General features: G+C 48.0%; 2 protein-coding genes across 4 annotated transcripts in view; both read left to right on the top strand.

Annotated features, from left to right (window-relative positions):
* Positions 1-24,466, top strand: part of LOC119436134 (neuropeptide-like protein 31) — a 333,767-nt gene extending 309,301 nt beyond the window's left edge. Inside the window, exons 1-3 of one of the 3 annotated variants that reach the window (XM_037702897.2) lie at positions 13,868-14,014; positions 15,068-15,508; positions 16,210-16,317. In XM_037702897.2, coding sequence (XP_037558825.1) covers positions 14,003-14,014; positions 15,068-15,466 — 411 coding nt within the window. In that variant the 5' untranslated portion in view covers positions 13,868-14,002 and the 3' untranslated portion in view covers positions 15,467-15,508; positions 16,210-16,317. Of the gene's footprint in view, positions 1-13,867; positions 14,015-15,022; positions 15,509-16,209; positions 16,318-24,371 lie in introns of those variants that run through there. The other 2 variants (XM_049660929.1, XM_049660928.1) reach the window with 2 other exon arrangements.
* Positions 21,119-23,645, top strand: LOC125942671 (neuropeptide-like protein 31). The gene is made up of 2 exons (XM_049660930.1): positions 21,119-21,224; positions 23,232-23,645. The coding sequence occupies exons 1-2, from the start codon at positions 21,213-21,215 to the stop codon at positions 23,628-23,630; spliced, it is 411 nt and encodes a 136-aa protein (XP_049516887.1). The 5' UTR covers positions 21,119-21,212; the 3' UTR covers positions 23,631-23,645.
* Positions 24,467-27,303: the final 2,837 nt, after the last annotated feature.

The raw sequence follows: 27,303 nt of genomic DNA, 5'->3' as shown, positions 1-27,303 counted from the left end.
AATATATTTTTTTAAATAGCTTGCAGTGACCCTTAGTGTATCATTGAGCCAAGGGTGCTTAGAATAAATTACGTATATATTCACACAAAAAGTAAACGTTAAAAATACAGGTAAATAATTGGAAATATAAACCCCTGGAAGGCATGCTCACAACAACACTGCAAGGAGTGCCGCATTGCGTACTATCATTCGGGCATCTTAAATGCCGCTAGCTATCAGACTTCCAAGGCGACATAGTTGAGACGAAACCCTCTTGGTACGAATGCATTTCGCATGGCCGATGCATGCAAGAAAGCTACGAAATGCTTGCATGTACGCCAGGCAAGAGGCGCGTGCATTAACGACTAACGCACGACGCGAAGATGCGTTCGGGCCCTTGGCAGGCACCAGTTCTTTTTCTTGTTTTTTTTTTCGTTTTTTTTTTTCACTAGCCACATTATTTTTCTCCGCGAAAACTTATTTCCGACTGACAGAGATAACATTACGAAATATGCAGACCAAAGGAGAGCGCGAACAAGGAAATAACGCGAAGATCTACGCCGTTTCGTGAGTTTTTCGCGCTCGTTATACTCGACAAAGGAGAGCGAACGTGACGCTCTTTCCTTCGTCGGTGTGAAAGCAGCGGCGGGCGACCGAGCGACCGAAACGACTCGCGACGCGCCGGCGGGCGTGCAGGTGAGAGCGACGACAAAAGCGAAACGCGCTCGTGCGCGCGCGCGGACGCCGCTCCGCGAACGGCACCGCTCTCCCTGTGCCACGTTCCGCACAGAGGCGCGGCGACGGCGACCGAGCAGCGACCGAGCAGCCGCGGGTGCTGATATGCGGAAGGCAGTTTTGATCGCACGCTCTGCGAGTCGGAATGGTGGAATGCCTGGCCTCGTTCGGCCCGCGCGCGACGCACGCGAGGACCATTGCGTAACCCACCACCCCCTCCCCATCGGTGGGGTGGGTCGGCTGCCCGCGGGGGGCTCGCACGCGGCAGCGTGCTCGTCGTCACGCTGGCGGCGGGCCGCGGGCTTTGCGTGTCTCGCCTTGGGCCAGCCAAATTGGTAACTGACTGCGCTGGCAACTGGCCGCCTACCCCTCATCGTTGACGGGCTCCAGCTGCGTAAGAAGGCCGCCACGCCCATCTTGCACCGGCGCTCCGGCTGTGGGTGTGCTCGACGTGCTAACCTTCCAGTGCTCAACCGCGCGACGGTTCCATCTTGGCCGGCCCCAGTTGTCAATGCGGGATAACGGCCGCGAACCGCATCGCATCCATCGTCCGGGCCCTTTTGCCAGCGCTGCACAGTTGTTGCCGCCGCCCTTCGACGTCACGCTCGAGCCAATCTCACTAAATCAGACGATACCTTAACGGCATTGCAGAAACAAAAAAAAAAAAATAATAAAAGACACCCTGTTACGAATAGATTATTGCACGTTGGCGAATTCCTCGTCATGATTGCTTTCAGTCATGGCAAATTCACTGTAATAAAGAAGAAAAGGCAAGCAAAACTTCGGTGTCCATAAAAGACACACCGAAATGAACCATGAACTCCATGACACGAAGGGCGCATGCAGGTGGAAAGAATAAGCAGATGACGTAGGAAGATGCAAGAAAACCGTGGCGCGCGGACGTGCGTCGTTTCGTATGCACGTTAGCCATGACTATAGGGGTCAGAAATTTCGCCTAAACGAAAGAATTCAGAAATGCACCAAACAGTTACGATAGCACCACGAACGACATGAAAAGCAATCGATAAGCGGGAAAGCATGTGGAATGCTTCGAAATTAAGTATTGTGCTTAACAAACAACAATAAATATTGTCTAGCCTAAGCACGATCTCAGGATTGTTCTACTCACCAAAGGCTATATAGAGTTCAGCAAGAAAAAAGGTTAATTTGCAATGAAAGAAAGAAAGCGATAAAGTTAATTGGGAGACTTTCGCTTCAGAGCCGTGAATTCTTCCCGCAGCTTAAGGTCAGGTCCAGAGCAATCTGCCTTGAGGCAGAATACTTAGCCCGCATCCATATGCCTTGAGAGAAGGGAACAGAGGAGAAATAAATAGGCATGTACAGTACGGGACGATGAGGACAGAGATGGGTGCATGAGACGAGACATGCTTATTTACAGCTTTCAGTCAACTTTGTGCCTGTAAGTACCCTTGGCTCGCAGGATACAATTAGAGTTCCGCAGACAAAGGAAAGCGTGACTGTCAAGAGTCGGCTGTCCGTCTACTGCATCGCACAACCTATGGTAACTTGTAAAACAGATAAGATGCGAGAGCCTTCTCTCCTCTCCTTTCTGTATCGTCCGTTATCGTCGGCTGTACAGCTGCAGCAAGCCCCGACTAGCTCAGAGGAAACCACTGTTGGCATGTCTGTCGATCACACGCTTTACTGGGTGTCAGCATATAATATATGTCTCTCTTTTTCATACAGTTTGTAAAAGAGCTGGCATACGTCCTCACCGTCGTGGCCGCATGAACATGTTGGAGAGGACACAGGCATAATTCGAAATAAAAAGTGCTTTGTGTAAGCAGTTTCAAGTTTGGGATGTTGCATTCTTTTTTAAGAAGCACATACCGTCGCGTGAATGCTCTGCTCGATTTTCATCTATACAGAAAACTTGCACGGCTTCGGTGGATGCCGGCCCCTATAGTCAACATTTCAATTACCTTGTAGACGGTTGAAATGATAATGTGCAGTGCTTCGCCGTATGCGTTCTACACACCAACGTCACAGGCCACGTTCGAAAGATACGCGGTAGCAAAAAGAGATATAGAAAATGAAAAGCCCTCTCTGCTCCCACAAATGGTGTCAGTGCAGTAGACACAGGTCGCTTATTTGCGTACAGATGACCACAGGCAGCACAAGCGAGCGCACGGCAGCACTAGAAAGGTTACGAGCAAAAACATTAGGTTTGTCAGTAGACCGGAGGATATGCATAAATACACGCACGCGATAGTTTGCCGGGTCCTTGGAACTCCCCTCGCAGCTGCAGAAGTACATACCCGTATAGACAACCAGGCCCTGTGGAGCACGAACGAATGCTGGCGGCGACCCAGTTACCCTCGTCTTGTCATCGCCTGGAGTAAGCATTTGCGGCCGTTGCGACTGCCACTGCTACCGATGCGGCATCAACATAATGGTTTCATCATCATGTTATTGTTTAAATTAAATTCTGGAGTTTTACGTGCCAAACCCGTCACCTGAATGTGAGGCACGGCGTAGTGGAGGACGCCGGATTAATTGTGACCACCCGGGGCTTTAGCGTTTTTGCATTTCGCACTCATCGAAATGCGGCCGCCGCGCCCAGGTTCTAACCCGCGACCTCGAGCTCAGAAGCGCAACACCTTAGCCACTGGGTATATACTGCAGCTGGTTTTTATCATCATGTTCCTATTTACGTTCTTCTGCTGTCTGACTCCCCGTCGTCGTAAAATATTAACACTCGTGCCAAATTGGTCATGACAATGAGACCGCTTATTACTGCTTCCGCGGACACATGATCCAACGCAACCATTCGTAGAATTTCTAAGACATTGCCAGCACTGTACGCCAGAACACGCAGAATGACCAAAAGTCTTTCAAGGTTGACTGCAACTTTATTTTAACAGTGGAGATTAAATTTGCTACAGTTATAAAGCAGACTCAATAATTCTCAGTAATGCATGTGCTCAAGCCTGTGGCACTGTTTGTTCGGGTTCGAAGCGTTTTTTCGTTTCGTTTTTTTAATTAAGATACAAATAAGCAGAGAAATTGTTGTCACCTTTGGCTGGTGACGGCTACCTCTTTTCACTTGACTAATAACGCAAAATTAAAAATTAGAAAGTACAGATTCTTTTATTAGGCATTACTTAAATAGAACATGCAATGACACTAATCGAAAGTCTCTCTTGAAACATTCTTGTTAAAACAGAGCCCGCGGATGTATGGAGTGCACAAGTTTCAGATGCACGCTCGAGGCACAATTGCATAAGATGTGATGGAGTCAATATTCGTCACAAAAGTAGTGTTGAAGCGGATCGCTTTGCAAAGTGGTATTTTTGATGACCGTGGAGCTAACACTATGACCAGTGAAAAGGTTCAATGTGAATCAAGCAAACGGAGTTTTCGTTCGAGACGTTGTTTGTAATGTGCCTGGGACAGTCGAGCTGGTATACGCCCTCGTCATTGTGGCTGCATGAACATGTTGTAGAGGACACCCGCTTAATTCGAACTAAAAAGTGCTTTGTGTAAGCAGTTCCGAGGAGGAGGGTGTCGATGCGTCTTGTAAGCTGAGGGTGCTCAAAAAGGGGGTCAATTGCATATAAGAGTGATTTCTTTGTTCCCTCTGTGAACGAGTTCGACTCGCACAGTTCTCTCACGAGGCCTCGCAATATTCGCCGTGTGTCAGACTGAGACTTGCGAATAAGGCGGGTTTGCGAATTGTCATGAGCCGCTCTTGCCCACGCATCCGCCGTTTCATTTCCTTCGATTCTGCAGTGACTTGAAACACAGGGGAATACCCCACATTGTTTTAACCATGCAGCTTGAGTAAGTTTTTTTCAAGACAGCGTAGGACACACGTGAGTCGATTTATCCCAGAGTAGTATTTTCAATGCAGTTAAGAGCCGCCAAAGAGTCAGTGACGACGATCCATTTTCTTGGCGTCCTTGACAGTTTGATGAAGGCGATGGCTAGTACAATGAATACAAGCTTTGATGTCTTTGAAGACGAAGGATGGTCCAACCGACACGCATATTCTTCGCGCAACTATGGAATGACAAATGCTGTTGTTGAACTTTCTGTGGCAACGCCCGAGCTAGCAGTCTGCACGTGAAGTCTTGATATCTTTCAAATAAATGATGTGAAGCCAACTACATCGCTGCGACGACTCGTACTTCACTTTTACTGCGAAGGCCTTCCATTGATGTTTCAGTTGGTGGCAGTTCCCGAAGCCCGTCATTCAAGCACGCCCCAGTGCAGCCTGTTCTAGTGCTCGCAAGCCACACAATGACCGTGTGTCGCCGACAGGTGGACGCACGCCTCATAAACTAATATTTACTGTTTCATTCAGCTCTTCTCCGCATTCCACAAGAGATAATGAGCTTGGTACCCTGTTGTCGCTTCTGTCAGAACGCGCAGCGCATGTCATGCTTCGCACCTTCTCTCCCCAATATCCCGTTGTCTAAAACATTCGGCAAGGCTATCACAATGCGACTTCGACTACTTCCCCGACCACGCATCAGTGAGACCGCGTGTCTCCACCCCTCAATTCTCATGACGTACAGAGATGCCTTGTAAACAAACCCTACGCCAAGAAATTTGGCGCACTTCTTGAATTTGTCACATTAAAGTTGTTATGGTTCATGATTTGTTGTACGTTCGAGGAATTGAGGCGTCACACCATGATTCGGGAGAGTCCGGTTTTCTAACACAGAAAAAAAAGTCAGTCCGAAATTGTGTCACTTCTCCTTTAAAAGTAAATGCGTAAGTCCTCCTACACCAAGCCGCGATCGCACGGTAATTTAGACCAAGTGTCTGGGATCGCTGAATCCAACAAGCCGGAAACTGCTCTGAAAAAAAAAATCAGCGAAGCAGTTTAGCACACGACATAGAGGTGACACAGAACTTAGATCACAGGTATGAGCATATTTTATTTCTCTTGAGCGGTGACGGCGGTCTTCCCGAAGAAAGACACACGTACACACACTTTTATTTTGATCGGCGGCATACATTAACGTGGTAGACTACCCCCCTCTAGGGGAGCCGGCGAAAACGAGACACGCGTGACGGAACCACCACCCGGCGCAAAATAAACACGCACGACGGGACCGCCTTCCGAGAGCGGAAGGAAACAGAGCACTTGGAACGACGAAAAAGGGAGGGCGGTGCGAGCGTACACATGGCCAACGCGGATCGCACAGTGGCAAATCTTTGAGAAACCCTTATTATCTACCTGAGAGTCTACTGATCTTGAAAATTGTGCCTATTGATAACTAATCTACTGAAAATGCATATCCCAGTGACGTATAAGATTTTGTATTGAATGAAGAAATTTGCATCAAATTCGGGAGCTGAGTTTTTGCACACGCCGATTTGTTGAAGGACACCAAAAATGCACAGAACCCTAACCATAGGAATAAACCTCAGCGATTGAAGCGAAAAGTGCATACATTCTTTGGTATCACGCATTCAACATAAAGCACAGCATTCGTTTCAATAAGGAAGAAGCACAAAGCAACTATCCAAAGCCTGTAATTGATGATAAGGCGGTCCTGCTAACAATGCGAAGCACGTAGCGCTCCCCGCATACGTTTCCCGGTAACGATTACTGTTGCGCAAACTGCCGCGGCGACGGCAGCTTGCGACGCGGGGAGTGACGTCACTAGCCTTTGATATATAAAAATCAGCAGCCTAGCAAGTGATTTCATTGTTGTTGCAGCACCGCTATGGGTAGGCAACGCGCAGTTAGGACTCCAGAGGAGCAGCGTGAAAACAAGGGGCAGCCAAGGGAAAAGAAACGGCAATACGACCAGCGGCGGCGTGCTGCTGCTGGTGGTATTGCCGAGGATTTCCAGCACAGGGAAATTCCGCCCCTTCACAACCTCTTGTGGCTGAAAAATGTGTCGGAGGAGGAATTGAGCAATAAAGCATTGCATACCCCCCTGAGCAGTTGTAGTGGTGGTTTTCAACAGTTTCGCTGGACTTCCATACAGCCGGGATGGCGAGTCAGAATTTTTTATTTTTTATAGTGTCAGTTCTTCGGCAAGAAAGCAGCAGCTGAGCTGGACGTCCTCTTTACAGAGTCTGAGATCAGAGAGGTATTACATAACCTTAATGGCCGCCCGGCCTCCGGGCCGGATGGTATTTCCAACCGCCTGCTTCGCAACCTGGATAAGTCAATCACGAAGATGACGGAAGAAATCAACAGGATATGGGAATCGGGCACGGTTCCTGAGCTTGGAAGACTGCTTCGGTGGTCCTCATTCCTAAGCCAGGAAAACCTCTGGCTCCGGAAAACCTGCGCCCGATCTCGCTCACCTCTTGTGCGGGTAAGGTTGCAGAACACGCTATTCACAATAGGATTTCAAAGTATATCGAGTTGAACAGGTGCTACAAGAAGCACTAAATGTAACGGAAGAATTCTTAACTGAAACAGGGCTCAGCCTCTCACCTACCAAGTCTGAGTTATTGCTGTACAGGCCGGCGAGACAGGGCGTTAGGGGTTTGGTTCCGATGGAACAGATACCTATTGCCCAACACACGAAGGATGGTCAGGCTATTCCTCGAGTCAACTCGATCAGGATATTGGGCCTGTTACTGGACGCCAGAGGCTGTAATGCAAGGACAATTGCCCACCTCACCTCCAAAACGGAGAGTATGCTCCGGCTTATCTCTAGAGTCTCGAATCGAAAAGGGGGACTCGGAGAGGACAATCTTCTCAGCATATATCACGCGTTCCTGATGAGTCACATTATTTATGTGGCATCTGCCCTAAATTGGACTAAGACAGAAAGGAACAAAATAGACACGCTCATGCACAAGAGCATTAAAAGAGGACTGGGATTACCAGTAACCACTAGTACAGAGAAGCTTATGCAGCTGGGCATGCATAATACCGTCTCGGAGGTGATAGAGGCCCAAAGAACAGCACAAATTGTCAGGCTATCTACATCCAAAGCCGGCAGACGTTTACTAGACTCAGTCAACTTAGCTCCAAGCTTAATTAACGACCATAAAGAATCACTCTCGGAAACAATCCGGGCGTCATTCGCTGTTAGTCCTTTTCCTAGGAATGTTCACCCGCAGTATAACATTGGGCGACGCAAGGCTCGCGCCCGGGCTATTTTAAAGACAGTCGCACATAGCCCAAGCTTGGCAGCATTCGTAGATGCGGCCCAATATGGACAGACCAGCAACTTTGTTTCGGCAGTAGTTGATACCAACGGTACACTCATCAACGCAGCTTCTTTCCATCATATCTCCATCGATGTTGCAGAACAGATAGCCATAGCTTTGACAATGAGTGACCCTGTGCGTACCAATATAGACACAGACTCTCGTGCCGCCATACGTGCCTTTGCATCGGGTTCCATCTCCCAAGAGGCGGCGGCCATCCTCAGAAATAGGGTGGTCACTGGTTTTCATTCCATTACGTGGTTTCCAGCCCACATGGGTCCGAATATTTTTGTAAATCTCCCAAACACCAATGAGCTTGCTCATAACCGTGCGCGAGATCTTACCCGCCGCGGCGGTATGGAAGCTTTTGGGGGGCCGGACGAAATTAATCGCAGCGACCCATTACTTACATTCCACGAAATAGTTTCTCACTACCAGTTAGAGCGGAGGAGTTTTCCACTCCCTCATTCTAAGCTTAACAGGTCTCAATCGTCGACTTTTACAATGCTCCAAACGGGGTCCTTTCCTTCGAGGGGCTTTCTAAGTCGCATCGCCCCAAATATAGAACCACACTGTCCAGATTGTGGTGTGCATTTCTGTACATTGGCTCACATGCTCTGGCAATCCCCTGCGTTACGTAACGCAGCGTTAAACAAAGAAACGGACTGGGACAATGCCCTTAAAAGCAGCGTACTCTCAGTCGAACTCCAGGCTGTCCAGAGGGCCTGCGAAAGGGCGGAGGACCACGGTCTTCCTGCCCCTACGTGGACGCCGCCAGCGACTACTACGGACTTCCCACAGGGGGTCCCCACGTAGTTCCTCATGCAGGACCAAATAAAGTTCATGTCTGTCTGTCTGTCTGAGGTCACGAGGGTTCTCAAAGAAAGCTTCGTTTAAAAGAAACAGAGCTAAATGACAACGAGGACTAAAGCTCCAAAACAACCGCTTTGACTCCGAAACAAACCGCTTCGACATCGGGAAATACAGCTTAGCACATGTGCAGCTGTTAGCACATGTACATGTGCCCACAAAATAACTCGGAACGCCGGACCGGTGGCCGCTCGTCGGCGGAGCGTGCCGGCGAAAAAGTAGTGCCAGGGTCTGCGCATGCGCGGTCTCCCTAGCAAGGTCACCTCGCTCCCCAGTGCATCTGGATAGGTGTTGCCTTGCTCCAAAAGAATAGCGTTGGGTGCTTTTTAGCGTTGTCACAGGGGGGGGGGGGGGGGGGGGGGGCTGTGCGGATGCGGTCTCTAAAACGCTGTGTGCGCTCGTGCGAACGCTATGGCGCATAAGCGCTCGTGCGTGCGCGTTAATGGGCATCGGTGCATTTTAAAGCTAAAGGCTTATCTGGCTCATTAGTCGCGGAATGTGACCATTGTCGACAACACTTGCGGTAGCAAAAATTAGAAATCGGCATACACCTCTACCGTTCAATTAAGCATGTAAACGAGGATTAAGCACCAAGTAGCTAAAATTAAGAGTAATTCAAGAGTCCCAAAAACTAATTAAAAGTAATTAGGGTAATTAACAAGACCAATACACGAACATCATACGACACCTTTATTAAAGCATGCTAAAGTGAATTACTAAGTAACTAAAAATAATTAGGAATAATTAAAAGTAATTAAGGGTTGCGAACAGTAATAGAGACTACGTAACATCATTTCGAGACTCCGTGATAAGACTGGTCACGCCAAATTAAGGCTAATTAAGAGTTCCAAAGAGTAGTACATAAAAATTAGGATCAATTCAAGACTCCGTAACAGCAAGTAAGAAAATAATTAAACCGAATTACGAGCAATTAATAGTTATTTAATTAATTAACCCAAATAAGCGAGCAATCGCAAATGAAATGACGTCAACGCAATAAAGCTTTCGCCCTCAAAGTCGTCTTAGTAATCGATAAGGGACCCCACTAACTTTTTTTTAACAACGCAAGCCCGTGTGCTTGCGTTGTAGTGCACGTTTAAAGAACCTCAGGTGGTCAAAATTAATCCGGAGCCCTCCACTACGGCGTGCCTCATAATCAGAACTGGTTTTGGCACGTAAAACCTCAGAAAGAACTTTTTTTTTCATACGCATTTAACTCGCGCAGCTGAACGTTGCTTGATTAGCAACGTATCGCCACACTGAACAGAAAATTAATGTTTGCGCCAACCAACGCCGACACGCGATCAAACTCCCTACTAAAGGTGAAGCGAAGCGGCCAGATTTCGTAAATAAGTAGCGCACTATGCGATGTTCATTGTGACTGCGAAGCATTGAAGACACCTTTATTATAGTGCCGCATGCATTAATAGAATTCCTGTGCATGAAATTGGCGAGTTGGAATACGCCGTCTGATGTCATTTTGGAAATGTTTATTACTACACGCAGTCATCCTTGTTAAAGGAGCCATCGTGTTACAGTCAAAGTTCTGATCTTATTTCCAAGTAGTAAATGCGTATCGGGATATAGTTGAACATGAACTAAAATACATCGCATAACACGATAATCAGGTTGAAAATTTGGCTCCGGTGCTATTATAGGCGAGCCGTGGTGCTCGCCCACATGAAAGATAAGCTATGAATTCATAGTTTCCTTAGGCGAAATAATTAACTCAGATATACAAGCCATTATGTATAATTAAAAGTAGAGCATGGTGAACTCACTGGTCACCACTCAGTCATAAACGCTCATGCATTCCATCCACCCAAGCTATCCAGAAATCATGACCATCTCTTACATGAATGCAGATGCCGACGAGAATACGCAACAATGATTATCCGTGCGTGTAGAGATTACGCTGCATAGCGTGCGAGCACGCTGTAACCTACAGGCCCCGATTCCACCTCCCCCCCCCCCCCCCCCCCCCTTTTCTCCCAGATGTGTTGTCGCAGCGCTTAGAGGGACAAACCGCTAGTTTTTTGACGCAAGGCAACGCTTATCTAGATGCACTAGGGAGCGAGGCTTGCGTCCTAGGGATGCCGCGCATGCGCAGACTATGGCTGTGTTTTTCCGCGGGCGTGCTCCGCCGACGATCGGCCACCGGTCCGGCGTTCCGAGTTATTTTGTGGGCACCTGTACATACAAAAGAAAAAGATTAGCACAAGTGGCTGATGACCGGAGCAGGGAAATTGCGGTGCACGGCGCTCTTGTTCCCCTGCACACTGATATCTAAAGGCACACATGATTCATGTTTCAAAGAGGGGGTGCCTGGTACTCTCGTTTTCAGCGTGCTAGGGAACAACATCGTCGCGAGCCGCAATTTATCTGATCGGGTGACGGGTCACTTGCGCTAATCTTTTTCCGCTGCAGCTGTATATGCTATCTGAAGCATTTCTACTACCGCAAAGGTCTAGCGAAAGGATGCTTCGCGAATAGCCGCAATTAATAATTGAAGCTACCAGAAAATATAAATGCGCCAGTATAATCACAGACCACGTAACTCCGCTACGATGCTTGCACGCAAACCGACTGCTACTCGGAGAAACACTTCAGCGTAAGCTGTTGTTTTTATATCGTTACTTCAACGGCGCAGATGCAATACCAACATGCATGCAAGCCAACGTTTTCAAATGTCAAGGTCGTTATTCAACTTAAAAGCAGGAAATAAAGATTGCGATGGCGGAGAGTAAGGTTTCGTTTTCGTTATTAAGCAGGAACGCCAGCAGCAGGGAAGTATGATTGCCTTCTAGCTCAAACCCGTACACTTCAAGGTCACGCCATATGAGCGACAAGCCTGAAAAGGTAAGAAAGCGAAAAAATAAGCACAGTAAAACGGATGAACAATGCAAGCCGAACTCATGGAGCGTAGCCGGCAATTATAACCGCAGCCATTACCCACGATAAGCCTTGGTAAACACGCCTGGCAGCGGAAAAGGTGCGCTAACTAAGTTAAAGTGAAAGATAAGTAAAGAAAACGAAATAGAAACATGTAAATCGCATGAGCATATGAACTTAAGCGCTCGGCGGTCGCAGGATTTTTTTCCGAGCAGGCGCTAGGAAAAATGAAAGCAGGCTTTGGTCCGTGGCTTTTGTCTTCCAACCTTCACCTAATTGCATGCGCGCTTAAGATAAAAAAGAAAAGAGGCTTCTACGATAAGAAAAAAGAAGACGTAAGAAAACGCCTTCCAAACTGGTTGAAATAAGAACACATATTTCCTTTTTTGGTAAGTCGAACTGAATACGCGTGACGCTGGCAGCGCGTTCGTTCCTTTATAGTTTACTATCGGTAGCAACAGATATACTAAGCACCTATTAAAAAAAGTCATGTGTAAAGCATGCATGTGGCCTATTATAGAACCGATCATTGAAGAACATACGATCGGTCCTATCTTGGTCGGCAGGCTTTTGGCTCCCATTCCCATTTAGAAATAACGCGCACTATCCGTTTATTAGTTGAACGACATCACGCCAATTCGCGAGTTTCCTTGCATGTAACCACGCTCGCGGCTAGTGACCGGTGCGTAGAAACTGTCGCCGTAATGCGAACTTCGCGTGCGTGGCGTTTATAATCGGTGTCCAGCAGCGACGAGGCCAGCCGGCGCGGCGCGAGCCTGGGCGTTGGTCATATTTCGCAGCGGCCCGCTCGCCGGACACACGGCCGCTCATTGACAAACATTAGGAAGCCCGTACGGCAACGCGCGCGTTCCAAAGTGCGGGCCCAATTTTTTTCAGCCCACCTTTCATTGGCCGCTCACGTTTTCAATCTCTAAGAAACGACATTGACAGCAGCAAGAAAAAGCGTCGCATACTGTTCGCGCTGGCCTTGAATAAATTACACTGACCGTCCTTTAAGCGGCGATATTCGCTTCGCGCCGGCACACGATGACAGCGGCCCGCAGTCCCTGCAGCCCGCAAGTGTCGCAAAGCGAGCGAGCGGAAAACAGAAAGTACACATCATAACGTAATGAGCCGCAGGAAGGAAACACAAATCCAATCACACGGCGGACACGCTCGTCCAGCTTGGCTTCGTTTTCTGGTGCCCGCTTCGCTGTCGAGGGCAATTACATCGCGTGCCTGCATACGCACTCGCGCCCTACAGCAGCGCTTTCTCGGCGGGCCTCGCATTCGGATCTCCTGAGAAAGAAGGCCGGTCGAAAACCACGCATTGTAATATACTGGCGAGCGGCAATTTCACACGATTAGCCGAGCACACGACGAGAGGGGCGAAGAAAAAGAAAGAACAGGTGCCAGGAAACAGGGAGGGGCCGTCAGCGCGCGCGAACGCCGCCACGGCGAGGTTGCGTTGTGAAAGGCCGGGGCCGCCTAATTGCGACCACTCTCCACTCTTACGATCTCCGGTCTCTGGACAGGTGAAGAAACAAGGCGGACATTAAAATAATACGTAAAGAAAGGAACGCGAAACATGTCACTCGGGGGGGGGGGGGGGGGGGGGCTGCATCCAGCGCTCCGGGTCTCGAAGTGAAACGCGATTCATAACAAGATGCAGGCCAACGGCGCTTATTTACGCTGCCGGGGTGACCGTTGGCTGACGCGGTCACACAGGGGGCGACCAAGAAAACGAGAGAGTTGAATCGCCCAAGGGACAAGCAAGATAAAGAAAATGGGCAACCAGAAAATGAACCGAGAAACACGCGGGATATAACACGGCACCCGCACTGTGCGCATGGAGAAAACTGGGAGGGAGCAAGACAAGAAAGAGAGAAGAAAAGGAAAAAAAGGCGATGTAACCTTGTGCGCGAGTCCATATCGGAAAACCTAGAAAGGAGCATAATCGAGCCACTCTTCTACAGGTGCCTCGAGACAAACTACGGCCAAATATCCGCGAGAATGTTGGCGGCCATTTATTCTGTGTATGTTTTTCTTTAATTTTATTTTTTGGTCTTTACGCTTGCAGTGGACAGCGTGGGTTGCGCGTGAGGCTGTGGAATATTTGCTGCTTCTTATCGCTTTCATCTGGCTTCCGGTGGGGGGGTGTTCAGTCGTCGGAGGGCAAATGAAAAGAGGGGGAGCAGAGGCGTGGACACCCCTTCTCCTCAGGTTGGACCTTTTCTTGCTTCTTTTCAGCCCTTTGCACGCGCCGGGTCGGCCCGCACGACTTCGCACTCGGTGTCGCCAGGGTATATAAGTTGGCCCAACAGCACGGTAGGCATCAGAGTTTCGCCAGAACCTCCTGAGGAATACCAGCACCATGAACACCCTCGTAAGTTACATTCGTTTCTCCTGAGGTGTCGGCGGAGGCAACACCGCAGCACACCTGCAATGTTTCTAACCTTTCCTCCAACGGCGTGCATGCATCGCACCATGAGTCAGTCACCAAGGCGGACACAAGCGCGATGCTGCTCTTAAGCACGTCCCTTGCCTTGATGGCGGGGATCTGTATTTTGCTACGTTTTTCTCCTGATTTCTAGTCACCTCAGACGTGGTATTTAAACCGTGATGCTCCCTTCTTTGACATTACTTTCATTGCATTGATTTCTGCAAGGACCAGTGGTATTTCTGTGCTTACCATGTGGCGTGTATGTATACCTACTGGGAGGTCTGTTGTGAATTTGCTGTCTTATAACGTATACCACCTAAGCTTTACAAGTTGCTGGCAGTGTGCCGAGTCACCAAATATTGCCTCAGTAGTTGGTGGCTCTGCCGTGTTGCTAACGAACGCATTTACACGTTGCCTATGTATCCTCCTCGTAAAAGTAGTAAGGACTAAACAAGTAGGTCCTAAGGAGCAACATGCAGCTCTTCTTGTATCTTTTCTTCTCTTGTACCTCTTGCATGATTGCGTTGTTCACTGAACAGAAACCATCATTACTAGCTCAGCAAGCACGACAAATACCGGTGCTCTTGCAGACAAAAGCGAGCGCTAATGGTTGCGGTGCCACTGAACGAAACGCGTGCTCGGCATTAAGAAGCACCGCCATTGAGAAGGCGAACCGTTCATCTTGTAAGCCATTGACAAGCAATTGACTCGCATAATCAAATAGAAGAAGAAAGCCCAAAACTTGTCGACTCCGATCGTATCTGACGCTAGTAAGCGCTCAACAGCCCCGCCTTCTGCGTTTGAGCGTCCACACCATGTGACATTTGCATCGTCAGAACTACATCAGCTAGCATCAGATGCAAGGCCATTAGGCATGTCTAAATATTACTACTAATAAAAAGAACTGGGACGCGCACAGTCCTCCTTTCGTGTTAAACGCAGATCACCCAGAATGTAGGTATGCACTCACGACGCCTTTCGTTTTGGCGCGCGCAGATCGTCTTCGCCGCCCTCATCGCCGCCGCCAGCGCTGGCTTCGCCGGATACGGCTATGGCGGATACGGCCTCGGCTACGGCCATGGCCACGGCCACCACGCTGTTGCCGTTCCCGTCAAGACCGTCTCCTACGTGAAGAAGCCCGTCGTCAGCGTCGGCTACGTCACCAAGCCCGTCGTGACCTACGTCAAGCAGCCCGTTGCCACCGTCTCCCACACCGTCCAGCCCGTCGTGTCTGTCAGCCACGCCCTCGTCTCCGCCGGCGGATACGGAGGATACGGAGGATACGGTGCTGGCTACGGCGGTCTTGCCGTCGGCGGCTATGGCGGCTACGGTCTTGGCGGCTATGGCGGCTACGGCCACGGTGCTGTCCTCAAGGGAGGTTATGGATTCCACTAAATCCTGGTGTAAACTACGACAGCTACCTTGCTTGTACCTCCGGTGAGTGCCGATTCTTCGTTCATTTGCACTGTTGAGTTCATTTCATCGTTCACACGCTCCAAAATGCCTCGAGTCACAAAGTTACAAATAGAGAATAGAAAATTGTGCGTGGGGAAATATTGTAGTAAAAACAAAAAGGCAGGGGATTGGAGACACTGTGGAATAAGGTATCTAACCTGTTGTCTTACTGTCAAAAAGAGAGAAGGAACATGAAAAGATAAGAAAAACAGAAATATAGACCACGCACGCACACTCAAAAAGCAAGCTACAATACCGAAGGCTGTCATACAGGTCACTTGACAGGGAAGTACATTGCCAAAAACAGAGTGAATCATTATACCTGTCAAACAAGAAGTCAGTAGACAGGCACCAGCTCGATTGGAAAGTGTATTATCTCGAGTACTCGCGACTACGGTATTCTTGCGTAGTGTAAGAGAACGGCTTTTTGGTAAAATTAAAGTCTGGGAGAAAATTTGTGACAGCTAATATTATACGTGGGCAAGAAGTTCAAGCTCTCTGTTGCAGCAGAAGACGCACACAATTCAAATGTAAGCAGCAAAGCTGTCTCCCCATAGATTTACCAACATTAACACAATAGTGGAAGCCGCAGGCTTAACTATTTTACTTCCTGATCCGTACGTTCGGATTGAACCTGTGAGATCGTGTTGGTGAACAAAAATGTATCTTTTTTGCTGTTTCAGGTGCGAACACATCGGTGGCGAAATCGACGAAAAATTCCACGCTTGTAGCATCCCGCTACTCGTGTATTTATTGTGTACAAATAAAAGCTGCCATGATTGACGCATGCATCGCCCGTTCTATGTTTACTTGCCAGTTTACCTTTCTGCTCTGAAGCCTGAACAAGCAGTCTGAAATGTGTTAAGACGCTCTGTTTTTATTGCACTCAACCAGCACCCTTTCCGAGAAGCAGCTTTAAAGAATGAAAGAAATGTCCATGTATGCTTATTGTGCAATATCATAGCTGAGAAAAATAATAAGAAAACGAAAAACAAAAAAAACGTCCTAGAGAACCGCGCAAGGAGTTGGCATAATGCAAGAAAGACGCAAAAACAAAATTTCTTCGTCCTTTTAGCCCGTAAGCTATTAGAATAGGCAGTAATGTGAGCCGGATACGTCTGTAGGAAAGCGAGGACACCGCAGCTCACTTCAGATAAATAGCGTCGAACTTCACTGAAGTACGCATTGCTGGCAGTTTTGACATGAGGGACAAAACGCCGAAGTTGTTCCCTTCCTCACACTGATACAGCTAATGATGGCGTGCTCTCTACGATGGCCCACAAAATTATTAAAACAAATGCAGATCCAGCGCACTTGTTGGCATACAACTAAGAGCGATGCGTACAATTTTGCACACTCCCACCTTATGCAACGTCTAATCTCGTGGTATGTTTATGGTTCTCCACCACAAGGTACAAAACTTTATTACCATGCATTTTTTGTGTTTATGCACTACCCCGATCACAAGCTATGTCGAAATTCATACTCAGAATCAGGCGGATGCGCAGTGTGAGACGTATATATACGCACCGAAGTCACAATGATGAAGGCAATGCATGATGCTTGGTGAGGGAATAATGGTGATGACCGGGATACGCACAATAAAATACGACAAATATCAAGCAACATTTAGGGATTCTGTACCTACTGTACCGGAGTGATACATGCCCATCCTGCAGGAGTGGCCCAGAATGGGACACACCTACTGGTACATACCGACGTGGGTAAATCAAAGAACATAAAGTAAATAAAAGAATATGGGAAATATATTTTATCACTTCAATAACAGGTTGGTGTTCTTTACATATGCCTGTGAGCCTACATTAGATGTTGAGGTTTTATGTAGGAAGTCATCTTTTCTTACGCAGACTAAAAGTGCGCATACTTGGTCCAAGGGTTATAAGAGCTAGTTCGCTGGTGCTTTCATTCGGCGCATGCATACCCTTTGCACCTATATGTACTTCTTTCTGGGTTTTACATGCCAAAACCAGTTATGATTATGAGGCACGCCGAAGTGGAGGGCTCCGAGTTAATTTTGACCACCTGGGGTTCTTTAACGTGCAATACACCGCAAGCACACGGGCGTTTGTGCGTTTCGCCTACATCGAAATGCGGCCCCCGCGGCCGGGATTCGATCCCGCGAGCTCGTGCTCAGCTGCGCAACGCCTTAGCTGACTTAGCTACCTCGGCAGGTACCTATATATATATATATATATATATATATATATATACATCTGCCGAGATAGCGACCAACCAAACAGCACCCAGTAGCCAGGCCGCCACGCCATTCCCGGGAAAGTAGGAAAGAAACGCTTAGCTTTAAACCAGCCATCACGATTCCGTGGCTGGAAAGACAGAAAAAGGAGAAATTATTGACCTATATTGCCGGTGATTTAGAACAAACACGCGCACATCGGCCACGGTGACAAACTGGCTGTGTCGTTCTGCTGAATGGGATTCCCGGACACGCAGTGCGCCTATGCTCCGAGATTCGGACCATAGTCGGCGAACTCACTCATGAGTTGACACACTTAGACTCGGAGCCATCCGTGAGTTTAAGCCTGAATGAACCATAGGAGAGTCCGAGTCTAGATGACTAAATCTGAGCCCAAGTTGGCGTGAAGGTGAGTGAGTCGAGGCGATCTTAAGTAGGCGTAACTGTCTCACTCACATTAGGTACCTGTGAAATGGAGCTTGTGTTTAATATAAGTAAGCACAAGTAAGTCTCCATCGTTTGTAGCTTTATTTATATTTGAATGCATGAGACTATATACGAGAGGTTGCCTCCATGCCTATGATCAGATCCCAAGTTACTCTGACTGTATCGACGAGCGCGATCCTTAGCAACTATTAAACCTAAGTGAGCTCATGTGAATAAAGGACTTGACTTTAAAAATAAAATTTTATAGATGTATGAGGTTGTAAGTAAAATAGTCTGAAGGATTTTTCTGACAGTGATTTTAGCTGAGTTCTCAGTGATTCAAACGCGATACTTGGAGTGAAAGGCTGCCGGCGTTTTTTGCCCGTTGGGCGCTGGTGACACCGAGCAGATGCATACGATGAAAGCGAGAGCCATTGTGACGCATTGTCACAGCATTTGTGCTCCCAGCGATCACCAAGCAGACACCAGCAATGCAAAAAGCGCCGGCCTCCAGGCGGTCCGATCATTACGTTTTAATCGCTTGGCACTGCACAGGCATGTTCCACGCTACTACTCGCGATTAAGAGCTAGGACTCTAAGGTTTTCATGCGGGGATGTTTCCAAGCACACGCACGTATGCACTTCCATGTTTATAGCTTGAGAAGATTGATGCAGATCCCATACACTGTAGGATATATACACACCCACACACACACACACATATATATATATATATATATATATATATATATATATATATATATATATATATATATATATATATATATATATAATGAACGAGAATAAATGGAACCGAGGGGCCCAATTTTTATTAATCACATCATAAGAAGCCGACAAATATTAACACCAAGGACAACATGGGGAAGATTACTTGTACTTACTAATTGAATTAAAGAAATGATAAATTAATGGAAATGAAAATGGATGAAAAAACAACTGTCCGCAGGTGGGGAACGAACCCACATCTTCGCATTACGCGTGCGATGATCTCACCATTGAGCTACCGCGGAACCGTTTTCCCATCCACTTTCTGGGGTATTTATGTTTTACAACTAGAACACTCCCAATGCTAGTTCTAGTTGTAAAACATAAATACCCCAGAAAGTGGATGGGAAAACAGTTCCGCGGTAGCTCAATGGTGAGAGCATCGCACGCGTAATGCGAAGACGTGGGTTCGTTCCCCACCTGCGGACAGTTGTTTTTTCATCCATTTTCATTTCCATTAATTTATCATTTCTTTAATTCAAATAGTAAGTACAAGTAATCTCCCCTATGTTGTCCTTGGTGTTAATGTTTGTCGGCTTCTTATGATATATATATATATATATATATATATATATATATATATATATACGATCTAGTATCCTTCAAGGCTTCAGAAAGTGTTACTAGATGGCACAACATGCCACCGTAGGGGAAGGAACAGTGTGTGTGTGTGTGTGTGTGTCTGACAATGGCAAGGCGACGCCATGACGACGATGACACGACAATTCATTTATTGCACTCCGGCAATGAAACACGAGTCAATAGGCCGTTCCGAAAAGCAGTACAATGTCACAGCGTCTAAGAGCAGTAGCTCGTACGAGGGCAAGATGGGAGAACCTGGTGTACTCTTGAAAAAGGGAAACACAATTATTGCTATGCGACGAGGCGCAAGCGCCAATGGCCTCAAAGCGCTAGCTTGCCCGTTGGAAGGAGTGTGGTAAGGCTCTTCTCTCGTGCCAAGCCTGTGTATGTGGCATCGTATTGGTAGAGAATTGGGCTGCTGCGCTGGGCGACCCTGGTTCAAATTCCCCCGTCAGATATGTTTCCTTAACGGAAACGCCCCAAATTAGGCGGACCCGTTCCTACCTAGCCCGAAGTGTTAGTAAGAAGCAGGAATGCATCGCATTAAAAAGCTTGAGTTAGTGCCTACCCCGCGCTATCTGGTATATACGAGAGAGAAACGTACGACATCACGGTAAAACATCTGTTTACAACACATCCGGCTGCGGTGCGCATGCAGGTCAGGCGCGGATGCAACCCCAATGACCGTGCAAAATAAATAAATAAAATACGGGGAAGTATATGAAGTATACGTCGCATTAAAAGATGCCACTGGGTTAGTTGGCACATTGACAACCCAGCAGTATTTAATATGCGACTCTGTGATTAGCGTGAACCCCTGCTAGCCTGCCTGAGTATTATATTACGCGCCGTGGTTGCTCAGTGGCTATGGTGTTGGGCTGCTGAGCACGAGGTCGCGGGATCGAATCCTGGCCACGGCGGCCGCATTTCGATGAGGTCGAAATGCGAAAACGCCCGTGTACTTAGACTTAAGTGCACGTTAAAGAACCCCAGGTGGTCCAAATTTCCGGAGTCCCCCACTACGGCATGCCTTATAATCAGATCGTGGTTTCGGAACATAAACCCCCATAATTTTTTTTTTAATTTTAAGTATTATATTGGTCAGGTCGAGTCCGAGTGGGTTCTTTAAGGTATTATTTCCGTAAATTAGTCCAAGTGAGCCTGGATAGGTCTGAATTATCTCACTGAGCTCTCATTAAGCGAAACTACCGATTTCTAAAGTTCCGTCCTGCGCATCTAACTCAGTGTCACCGCAAACGCAGCTAGAGGCGCTCACGTCGGAATATAACAGCGGCCAAACATGCGCGCGAATTTTGGCGGCCTTTTATTCTGTGTGTTTTGTCTTTACTCTGCAGGTGGACAGCGTGGGTCGTGCGCGCTGTGGAATGTGAGGCTGTGGAATATTTGCTACTTCGTATCGCTTGTATACATCTCATTTCCGGTGAGGGGGAGGGGGGGGGGTTCTGTCGTTGGAGGGCAAATGAAGAGAGGGGGAGCAGAGGCGTGGACACCCCTTCTCCTCAGGCTGGACCTTTTCTTGCTTTTTCTTTAGCCCTTTCCCCGAGCTGGGTTGGCCGGCACAATTTTGCCCTTGGTGTCGCCGGGGTATATAAGTTGGCCCCTTCAGCACGGCAAGCATCAGAGTTTCGCCAGAACCTCCTGAGGAATACCAGCACCATGAACACCCTCGTGAGTTGCATTCGTTTCTCCTGAGGTGTCGGCGGAGGCAACACCGCAGCGCACCTGCAATGTTTCTAACCTCTCCTCCAACTGCTTGATTGTATCGCACCGTGAGCCAGTCACCAAGGCGAACTCAAGCGCGACGCTGCTCCTAAGCAGGTCCCTTGCTTTGATGGCTGGCATGTGGGCGTTGAGAAGCTTTTCTCGGCATGCTTAATAACCTGAGACGTTGTACTTACACCGTGATTTCAAACTCACTTCTTTGACCATTGCCCTCATCGCATTCAATTCTGCATGAACCACGGGTGCTCGTGTGCTTACCATGGGGCGTGTACGCGTATGTTTACATACTGGGAGGTTCCTTGGAATTATGCGGTTCTATAACGTATACCACCTGCTTGGTAATTCTATGCTTCACAAATTGTTGACCGTGCGTGGAGTCACTAAATATTGCCTCAATAGTTGGTGGCTCTGCCGTGTTGCTAACGAACGCCCGCCTCGGCTGCGGGAGGCTGTGGGTTCGATTCCCACCGCCGCCGGGCACCCACTGGTTCAAATGGGTACAAGTGTGCCCCGGCCTGGCGTTCGGCTTCCTTCAGGGGTGATACGCTTGGGAAAGGAGCCTGCGCCCTGAATTCCCGTCGAAACCAATGTGAGCACGGAAAAAAAGTGATGTCTGGGCCGCTCCCATGGCGGTCATTTCCCATGTGGCGCCCCAAGCACCTATTGAGGTGCGGGCACCTTCGGGTTGAGGTCAAACACCCCGGCCCCGGCCTGTCGGTTAGATAGGCACACGTTGCCTATCTAACCTCTCTGCTTAAATAGTAAGGACTAAACAAGTAGACCTTCACAAGCAACATGGAGCTCTTCTTGTATCTTTCCTTCTCTTGTATCTCTTGCATGAACGCGTTGTTCACTAAACAGAAACCATCATTACCTGCTCAGCAAGCACTTCGAGAACCGGCACTCTTGTCTTGCAGACGAAAACTAGCGCTATTGTTTGTGGTGGCACTGAACGAAACGTGTACTCGGTATTGAAAAGACGAACCGCGATCGCCCGTTCATATCGTAACCCATTGATCGCACATTGATTAGTGTAACGGGAAAGGAGAAGGGAGCCAATAGGTGTTGACTCAGATCGTATCTGGAGTGAGTAGGCATTTCGCAGGGCCGCCTCCTGCTTTTACGCGTCCACAGCATGCGAGATTTGCATCGAAAGGAACGTGACCGGAGAGCTAAAATGCGCGGGGACTGGCAGACTTCTCGTGGCTGTCGCGCGCGCCGTAGCTTTTAGTTTTAATTCCGCTGTGCAGTGCACAGCTTGAAAAGGCTCGGTGTCGAACATTAACAGGACATTGTTATACTCATGAATGCGCATTTCTAAATGCTAATTTTATAACACTACAACGGCCACTCTGGAACGAATGACTAACAGAAGAAAAATGAAGGAGACGCGTGCGAAGTAAATCTCTGTTCAACAGCGACGGCGTAAATCTGCAAATCGATTCTTGCGTGCGAAGAAGTGTGTTGACTGTACGGTAGAACCTTGGAAGGATATCTGTTCAGCAAGACGCGTTGGTGGCAGCACAAAGATTATGGTCAATAGCTAAAGGGCTGTGGTTGGGATAAATACGGATTACTTCTTTTATGAAGTTCATCTGTTTGTGACGTCTCGTGATCGCGTAATATCGATGTCGTGTTAACTGCTTTTGGAGTAAATAGACCTTGCGGTCAAGGAGGATCCCGACTGCTAGAAGAGAGGTAGAGGTGAGCCTTCTCGTGAGTATAAAGTAACAATAAAATATGGGGATTCTTGTTTTCAGTGTTAAACTCGCAAATTTCTTCCTATTGATTCACACTACATCAGCTAGCATCAGATGCAAGGCCATTAGGCGTGTCTAAAGATTAATACTAATAAAAAGAACTGGTACGCGCACAGTCCTCATTTCGTGTTAAACGCAGATCACCCAGAATGTAGGTATGCACTCACGACGCCTTTCGTTTTGGCGCGCGCAGATCGTCTTCGCCGCCCTCATCGCCGCCGCCAGCGCTGGCTTCGCCGGATACGGCTATGGCGGATACGGCCTCGGCTACGGCCATGGCCACGGCCACCACGCTGTTGCCGTTCCCGTCAAGACCGTCTCCTACGTGAAGAAGCCCGTCGTCAGCGTCGGCTACGTCACCAAGCCCGTCGTGACCTACGTCAAGCAGCCCGTTGCCACCGTCTCCCACACCGTCCAGCCCGTCGTGTCTGTCAGCCACGCCCTCGTCTCCGCCGGCGGATACGGAGGATACGGAGGATACGGTGCTGGCTACGGCGGTCTTGCCGTCGGAGGCTATGGCGGCTACGGTCTTGGCGGCTATGGCGGCTACGGCCACGGTGCTGTCCTCAAGGGAGGTTATGGATTCCACTAAATCCTGGTGTAAACTACGACAGCTACCTTGCTTGTACCTCGGGTGAGTGCCGATTCTTCGTTCATTTGCACTGTTGAGTTCATTTCATCGTTCACACGGCTCCAAAATACCTGGAGTCACAAAGTCACAATTTCAGACTACAAAATTGTGCGTGAGGAAAAAATGGAGCAAAAGTGAAAAGGATCGGAGCCAGCCTAGAATAAAATATCCTATGTGCTGTCCTACAGTGAAGAAGAGAGAAGGTATATGAAAGGATACGAATAAGATGGGGGCAACACGCACGCACACTCATGCAGCAAGCTAGAGAACCGAAGGCGGTACCACAGGCCAGTTGACCGGGAAGTACACCGCCAGAACAGAGTGAAGCATTACACTAGATCAATGAAGAAGTGAGTAGACAGGTACCAGCTTGATTTAAAAATATACTTTCTCAAGTAGTCATGACTACTGTATTCATTCGTAGCGTAAGAGAACGGCATTTTGGTACATGCAGTATCTGGGAGTAAATGTTTGACTACTAATATTGAACATGGGCAAGTTAAAGCTGTCTGTTGCAGCAGGAGGTGCACAAACTTTAAATATAATCATTAATAAACCGAACCGTCTCTACACAGCTTTACCAACATGAACACAAGACTGGAAGCCGCAGGCTTAACTATTTTTACTTCCTGATCCGTACGCTCGGATTGGACCTGTGAGATCGTGTTGGTGAACAAAAATGTCTCTTTTTTGCTGTTTCAGGTCCGAACACATCGGTTGTGAAATCGACGAAAAATTCCACGCCTGTAGCATCCTGCTACTCGGTATTTATTGTGTACAAATAAAAATCTGCCATGATTAACGCCTGCATCTCCCGTTCTATGTTTTCTTGCCAGTTTTCCTTTCTGCTCCGAAGCTTTGATAAGCTTTGATTTTGGCATGGTTTGCTTTTCTTGCACTGAACCAGCGCCCTTTCCTTGGGACAGTTTTCGAAGGATGGAAGAAATGTCCACGGATGCCTATTGTGCAAGATCAGAGCAGTGTACAAAAAAAAAAAAAAAAAAAAAAAAAACAACTAGTGAGCAGCAATGAGTTGGTATAATGCAAAAAAAAAAAGAAGCATGAACAAGCATTTTATTCTTTTCTTAATCGGTAAGCTATTAGCCTAGGCAGACATATGAGCCAAATAGGTGGGCAGGAAAGCAAGGACGCAGAAATTCTATGCAATCAACAGCGTCTCACTTCACTGAAGTACGCATTTCTGGCCGCTCTGACAACACAAGCGACAAAATGCCAAGTTGTTCCCTCCAGAGCACTGCACGGGATCGGGCTTACCCGAAAGCCCGGGCCCGGCCCGGCCCGGGGACCGGGTCAGGCCGGGTTGGGCAGTTTTTTCACGGGCTCGGGCCGGGCTCGGGCCGGGCTCGGGCACGGCATGGACTTTTTGACCCGGGCCTGGGCCGGGCTCGGGTATTTCGACGCGGGCCCGGGCCGGGCTGGGACTTTCTGGTGGTGCATGTAACGTGCAGCGAGTTATCCTCACGCATCTCGACTCTGAAAAACATGTTGCCCCGGCGCAGCTAGAGGCTAGCAGTGCTACTCTCTGCGTACTTCCCTTTTCTTCTTCCATCATATTTTGCGCTGTTTCAACAGAATGTAAAAGTGCAGAAAGACTGAAGTCGCCTCAAACCAAAGGATGCCATTGTATTCCTTACCTAAATCAATGTAATTAATGCTTTCAGCGCGGTGTAAGCGCGTTTGCGACTTGCTGATTCATCAAAGGCGAATTGGTAAAACAAAGACTGGTAAGATAAGATAATTCGTCACGCGGCTGAAATATGTCACTGCGTCCATCCATGATTGCACGCATGTTCTCAACCAGCCGCCTAGCAGCAGCTCATTACGCTGCACCATGGAGGAACGAGAAGCTTTCTTTCTTCATTTACTCCAGCCATGCGCTGCGCTTACGACCTGTCGTGCATGGCTGCGCTTCGGCTAGAGTGTACTAGAACATGGTTTAGTGGGATGAGCGGCTGGCGCGGCGCATGCTTTGCAGTGAGGCGCCCGACGTGGAAAAATACTGTGGCGGCGTGGCGATAGAAGTGGAATGGGCGGTATCAAAGTCGTGCCGTTGGAAACTGCTGGCGATAGTGCTCGGCAGGGTCATTGGTACTACTTCGCGCGCTGGTATTACCGTTCAGACCATTCAAATTGTGTTCATAATTGCATATTACATGTATTTATACCTTAAGACTAAATTCCTTTCATTGTCTTCTTATTTTATTTTTTTAATGCCACTCGGTGGTCTTTTTCGGTCTCGGGCCGGGTTAGGGCCGGGTTCGGGCCGGGTTCGGGCCGGTTTCGAGCCGGGCTCGGGCCAGGCTCGGGCCTAAGGTAAGGGGTGGCGGGCCGGGCCGGGCGGGTAACGTAGATTGGGCCCGCGGGTCTCGCCATAAAGCTTTTGGTCGGGTTCGGGTTGGCCGACCGATGTAAAAGGGTTCGGGCCCGGGCCGGGCCCGGGTTGAAAAAATCTAGTTCCCTCTCTCTTACTGATACCATTAATGGCAACGTGCTTCTATACGGTGTCCCACAAAATAAAAAAAAATAAAATGAATAAAGTATACAGATCCAACGCACAAGTTGTAATCTACATGAAGCGAAGCTATCGTAAAACGATTAAGCAGATGGTTTACAACTAACGGCGATGCGTACAAGTTTGTTTAGTTTCAGCCTTTGCAAGGTGTAATCTCATGGAATGTTTATGTTTAACCACCTCAAAAAGTTCCCACTTTTGATGCTTAAGCATTAAAAAAAAAAAGCCGGCAGATCCTACGCCCTGTGGGAATCGATGTTATGCGATGCAGAGAGCGGATAGCCCACCAAGTTAACGAAACGACCATGAGAGCACGAAGACGTAGGCGGCTCTTTCATGACCTACATGACACGCATGTCAAGACATTCACTTCATGAGTCCTCAGGAGTCCCTTTAGCTACACCTAACAGACCTTAAGGCGAAAGCCTTAGTCATGCTCATGACTATGATTTCTACCATCGTCCTTTAGTGTTCCCTTCACTAAGTGCCCACGTCCAAACCCATTCCAGTGGTTTTTGAGTGTTAATAGTTCTTCGCTGAGTCATTGTCATTTGCTGAGTCATGCTCATGACTGACTTCTACCAGCATCCTGTAGTGTTTCCTTCACTTAGTACCCACGTCCGAACCCATTTCAGTGGCTTTTGAGTGTTAATATTTATTCGCTGAGTCATTGCCATTTTTACTGAGTCATGGTCATGACTACGATTTCTAGCATCGTCCTTTAGTGTTCCCTTCACTTAGTGCCCGCGGCCGAAACCATTCCAGTGGTTTTTGAGTGTTAATCTTTTTTCGCTGAGCCATTGTAATTTTTGCTGAGTCATCCTCATGACTAATACTTCTACCAGCATCCTGTAGTGTTTCCTTCACTTAGTACCCACGTCCGAACCCATTTGAGTGGGTTTTGAGTGGTAAACCTTTTCGCTGGGTCATTGTCATGACCTACATGACAGGCATGTCATGACATATCATTTATGTTCGTCATATACTCTTGTCATAGTATGCCAATTTTGGTACATACCAAGTTAACGAAACGACCATGAGAGCACAAAGTCGTAGGCGGCTAGGTAGATAGATACGGTCAAAGTAGGAAATGTTCGCCAA

The sequence above is a fragment of the Dermacentor silvarum genome, chromosome 1 (genome assembly GCF_013339745.2).
Source record: "Dermacentor silvarum isolate Dsil-2018 chromosome 1, BIME_Dsil_1.4, whole genome shotgun sequence".
Taxonomy (NCBI): domain Eukaryota; kingdom Metazoa; phylum Arthropoda; class Arachnida; order Ixodida; family Ixodidae; genus Dermacentor; species Dermacentor silvarum.
Note: the sequence above shows the minus strand (reverse complement) of the source record. Positions and strands in the feature narration are given on the sequence as shown.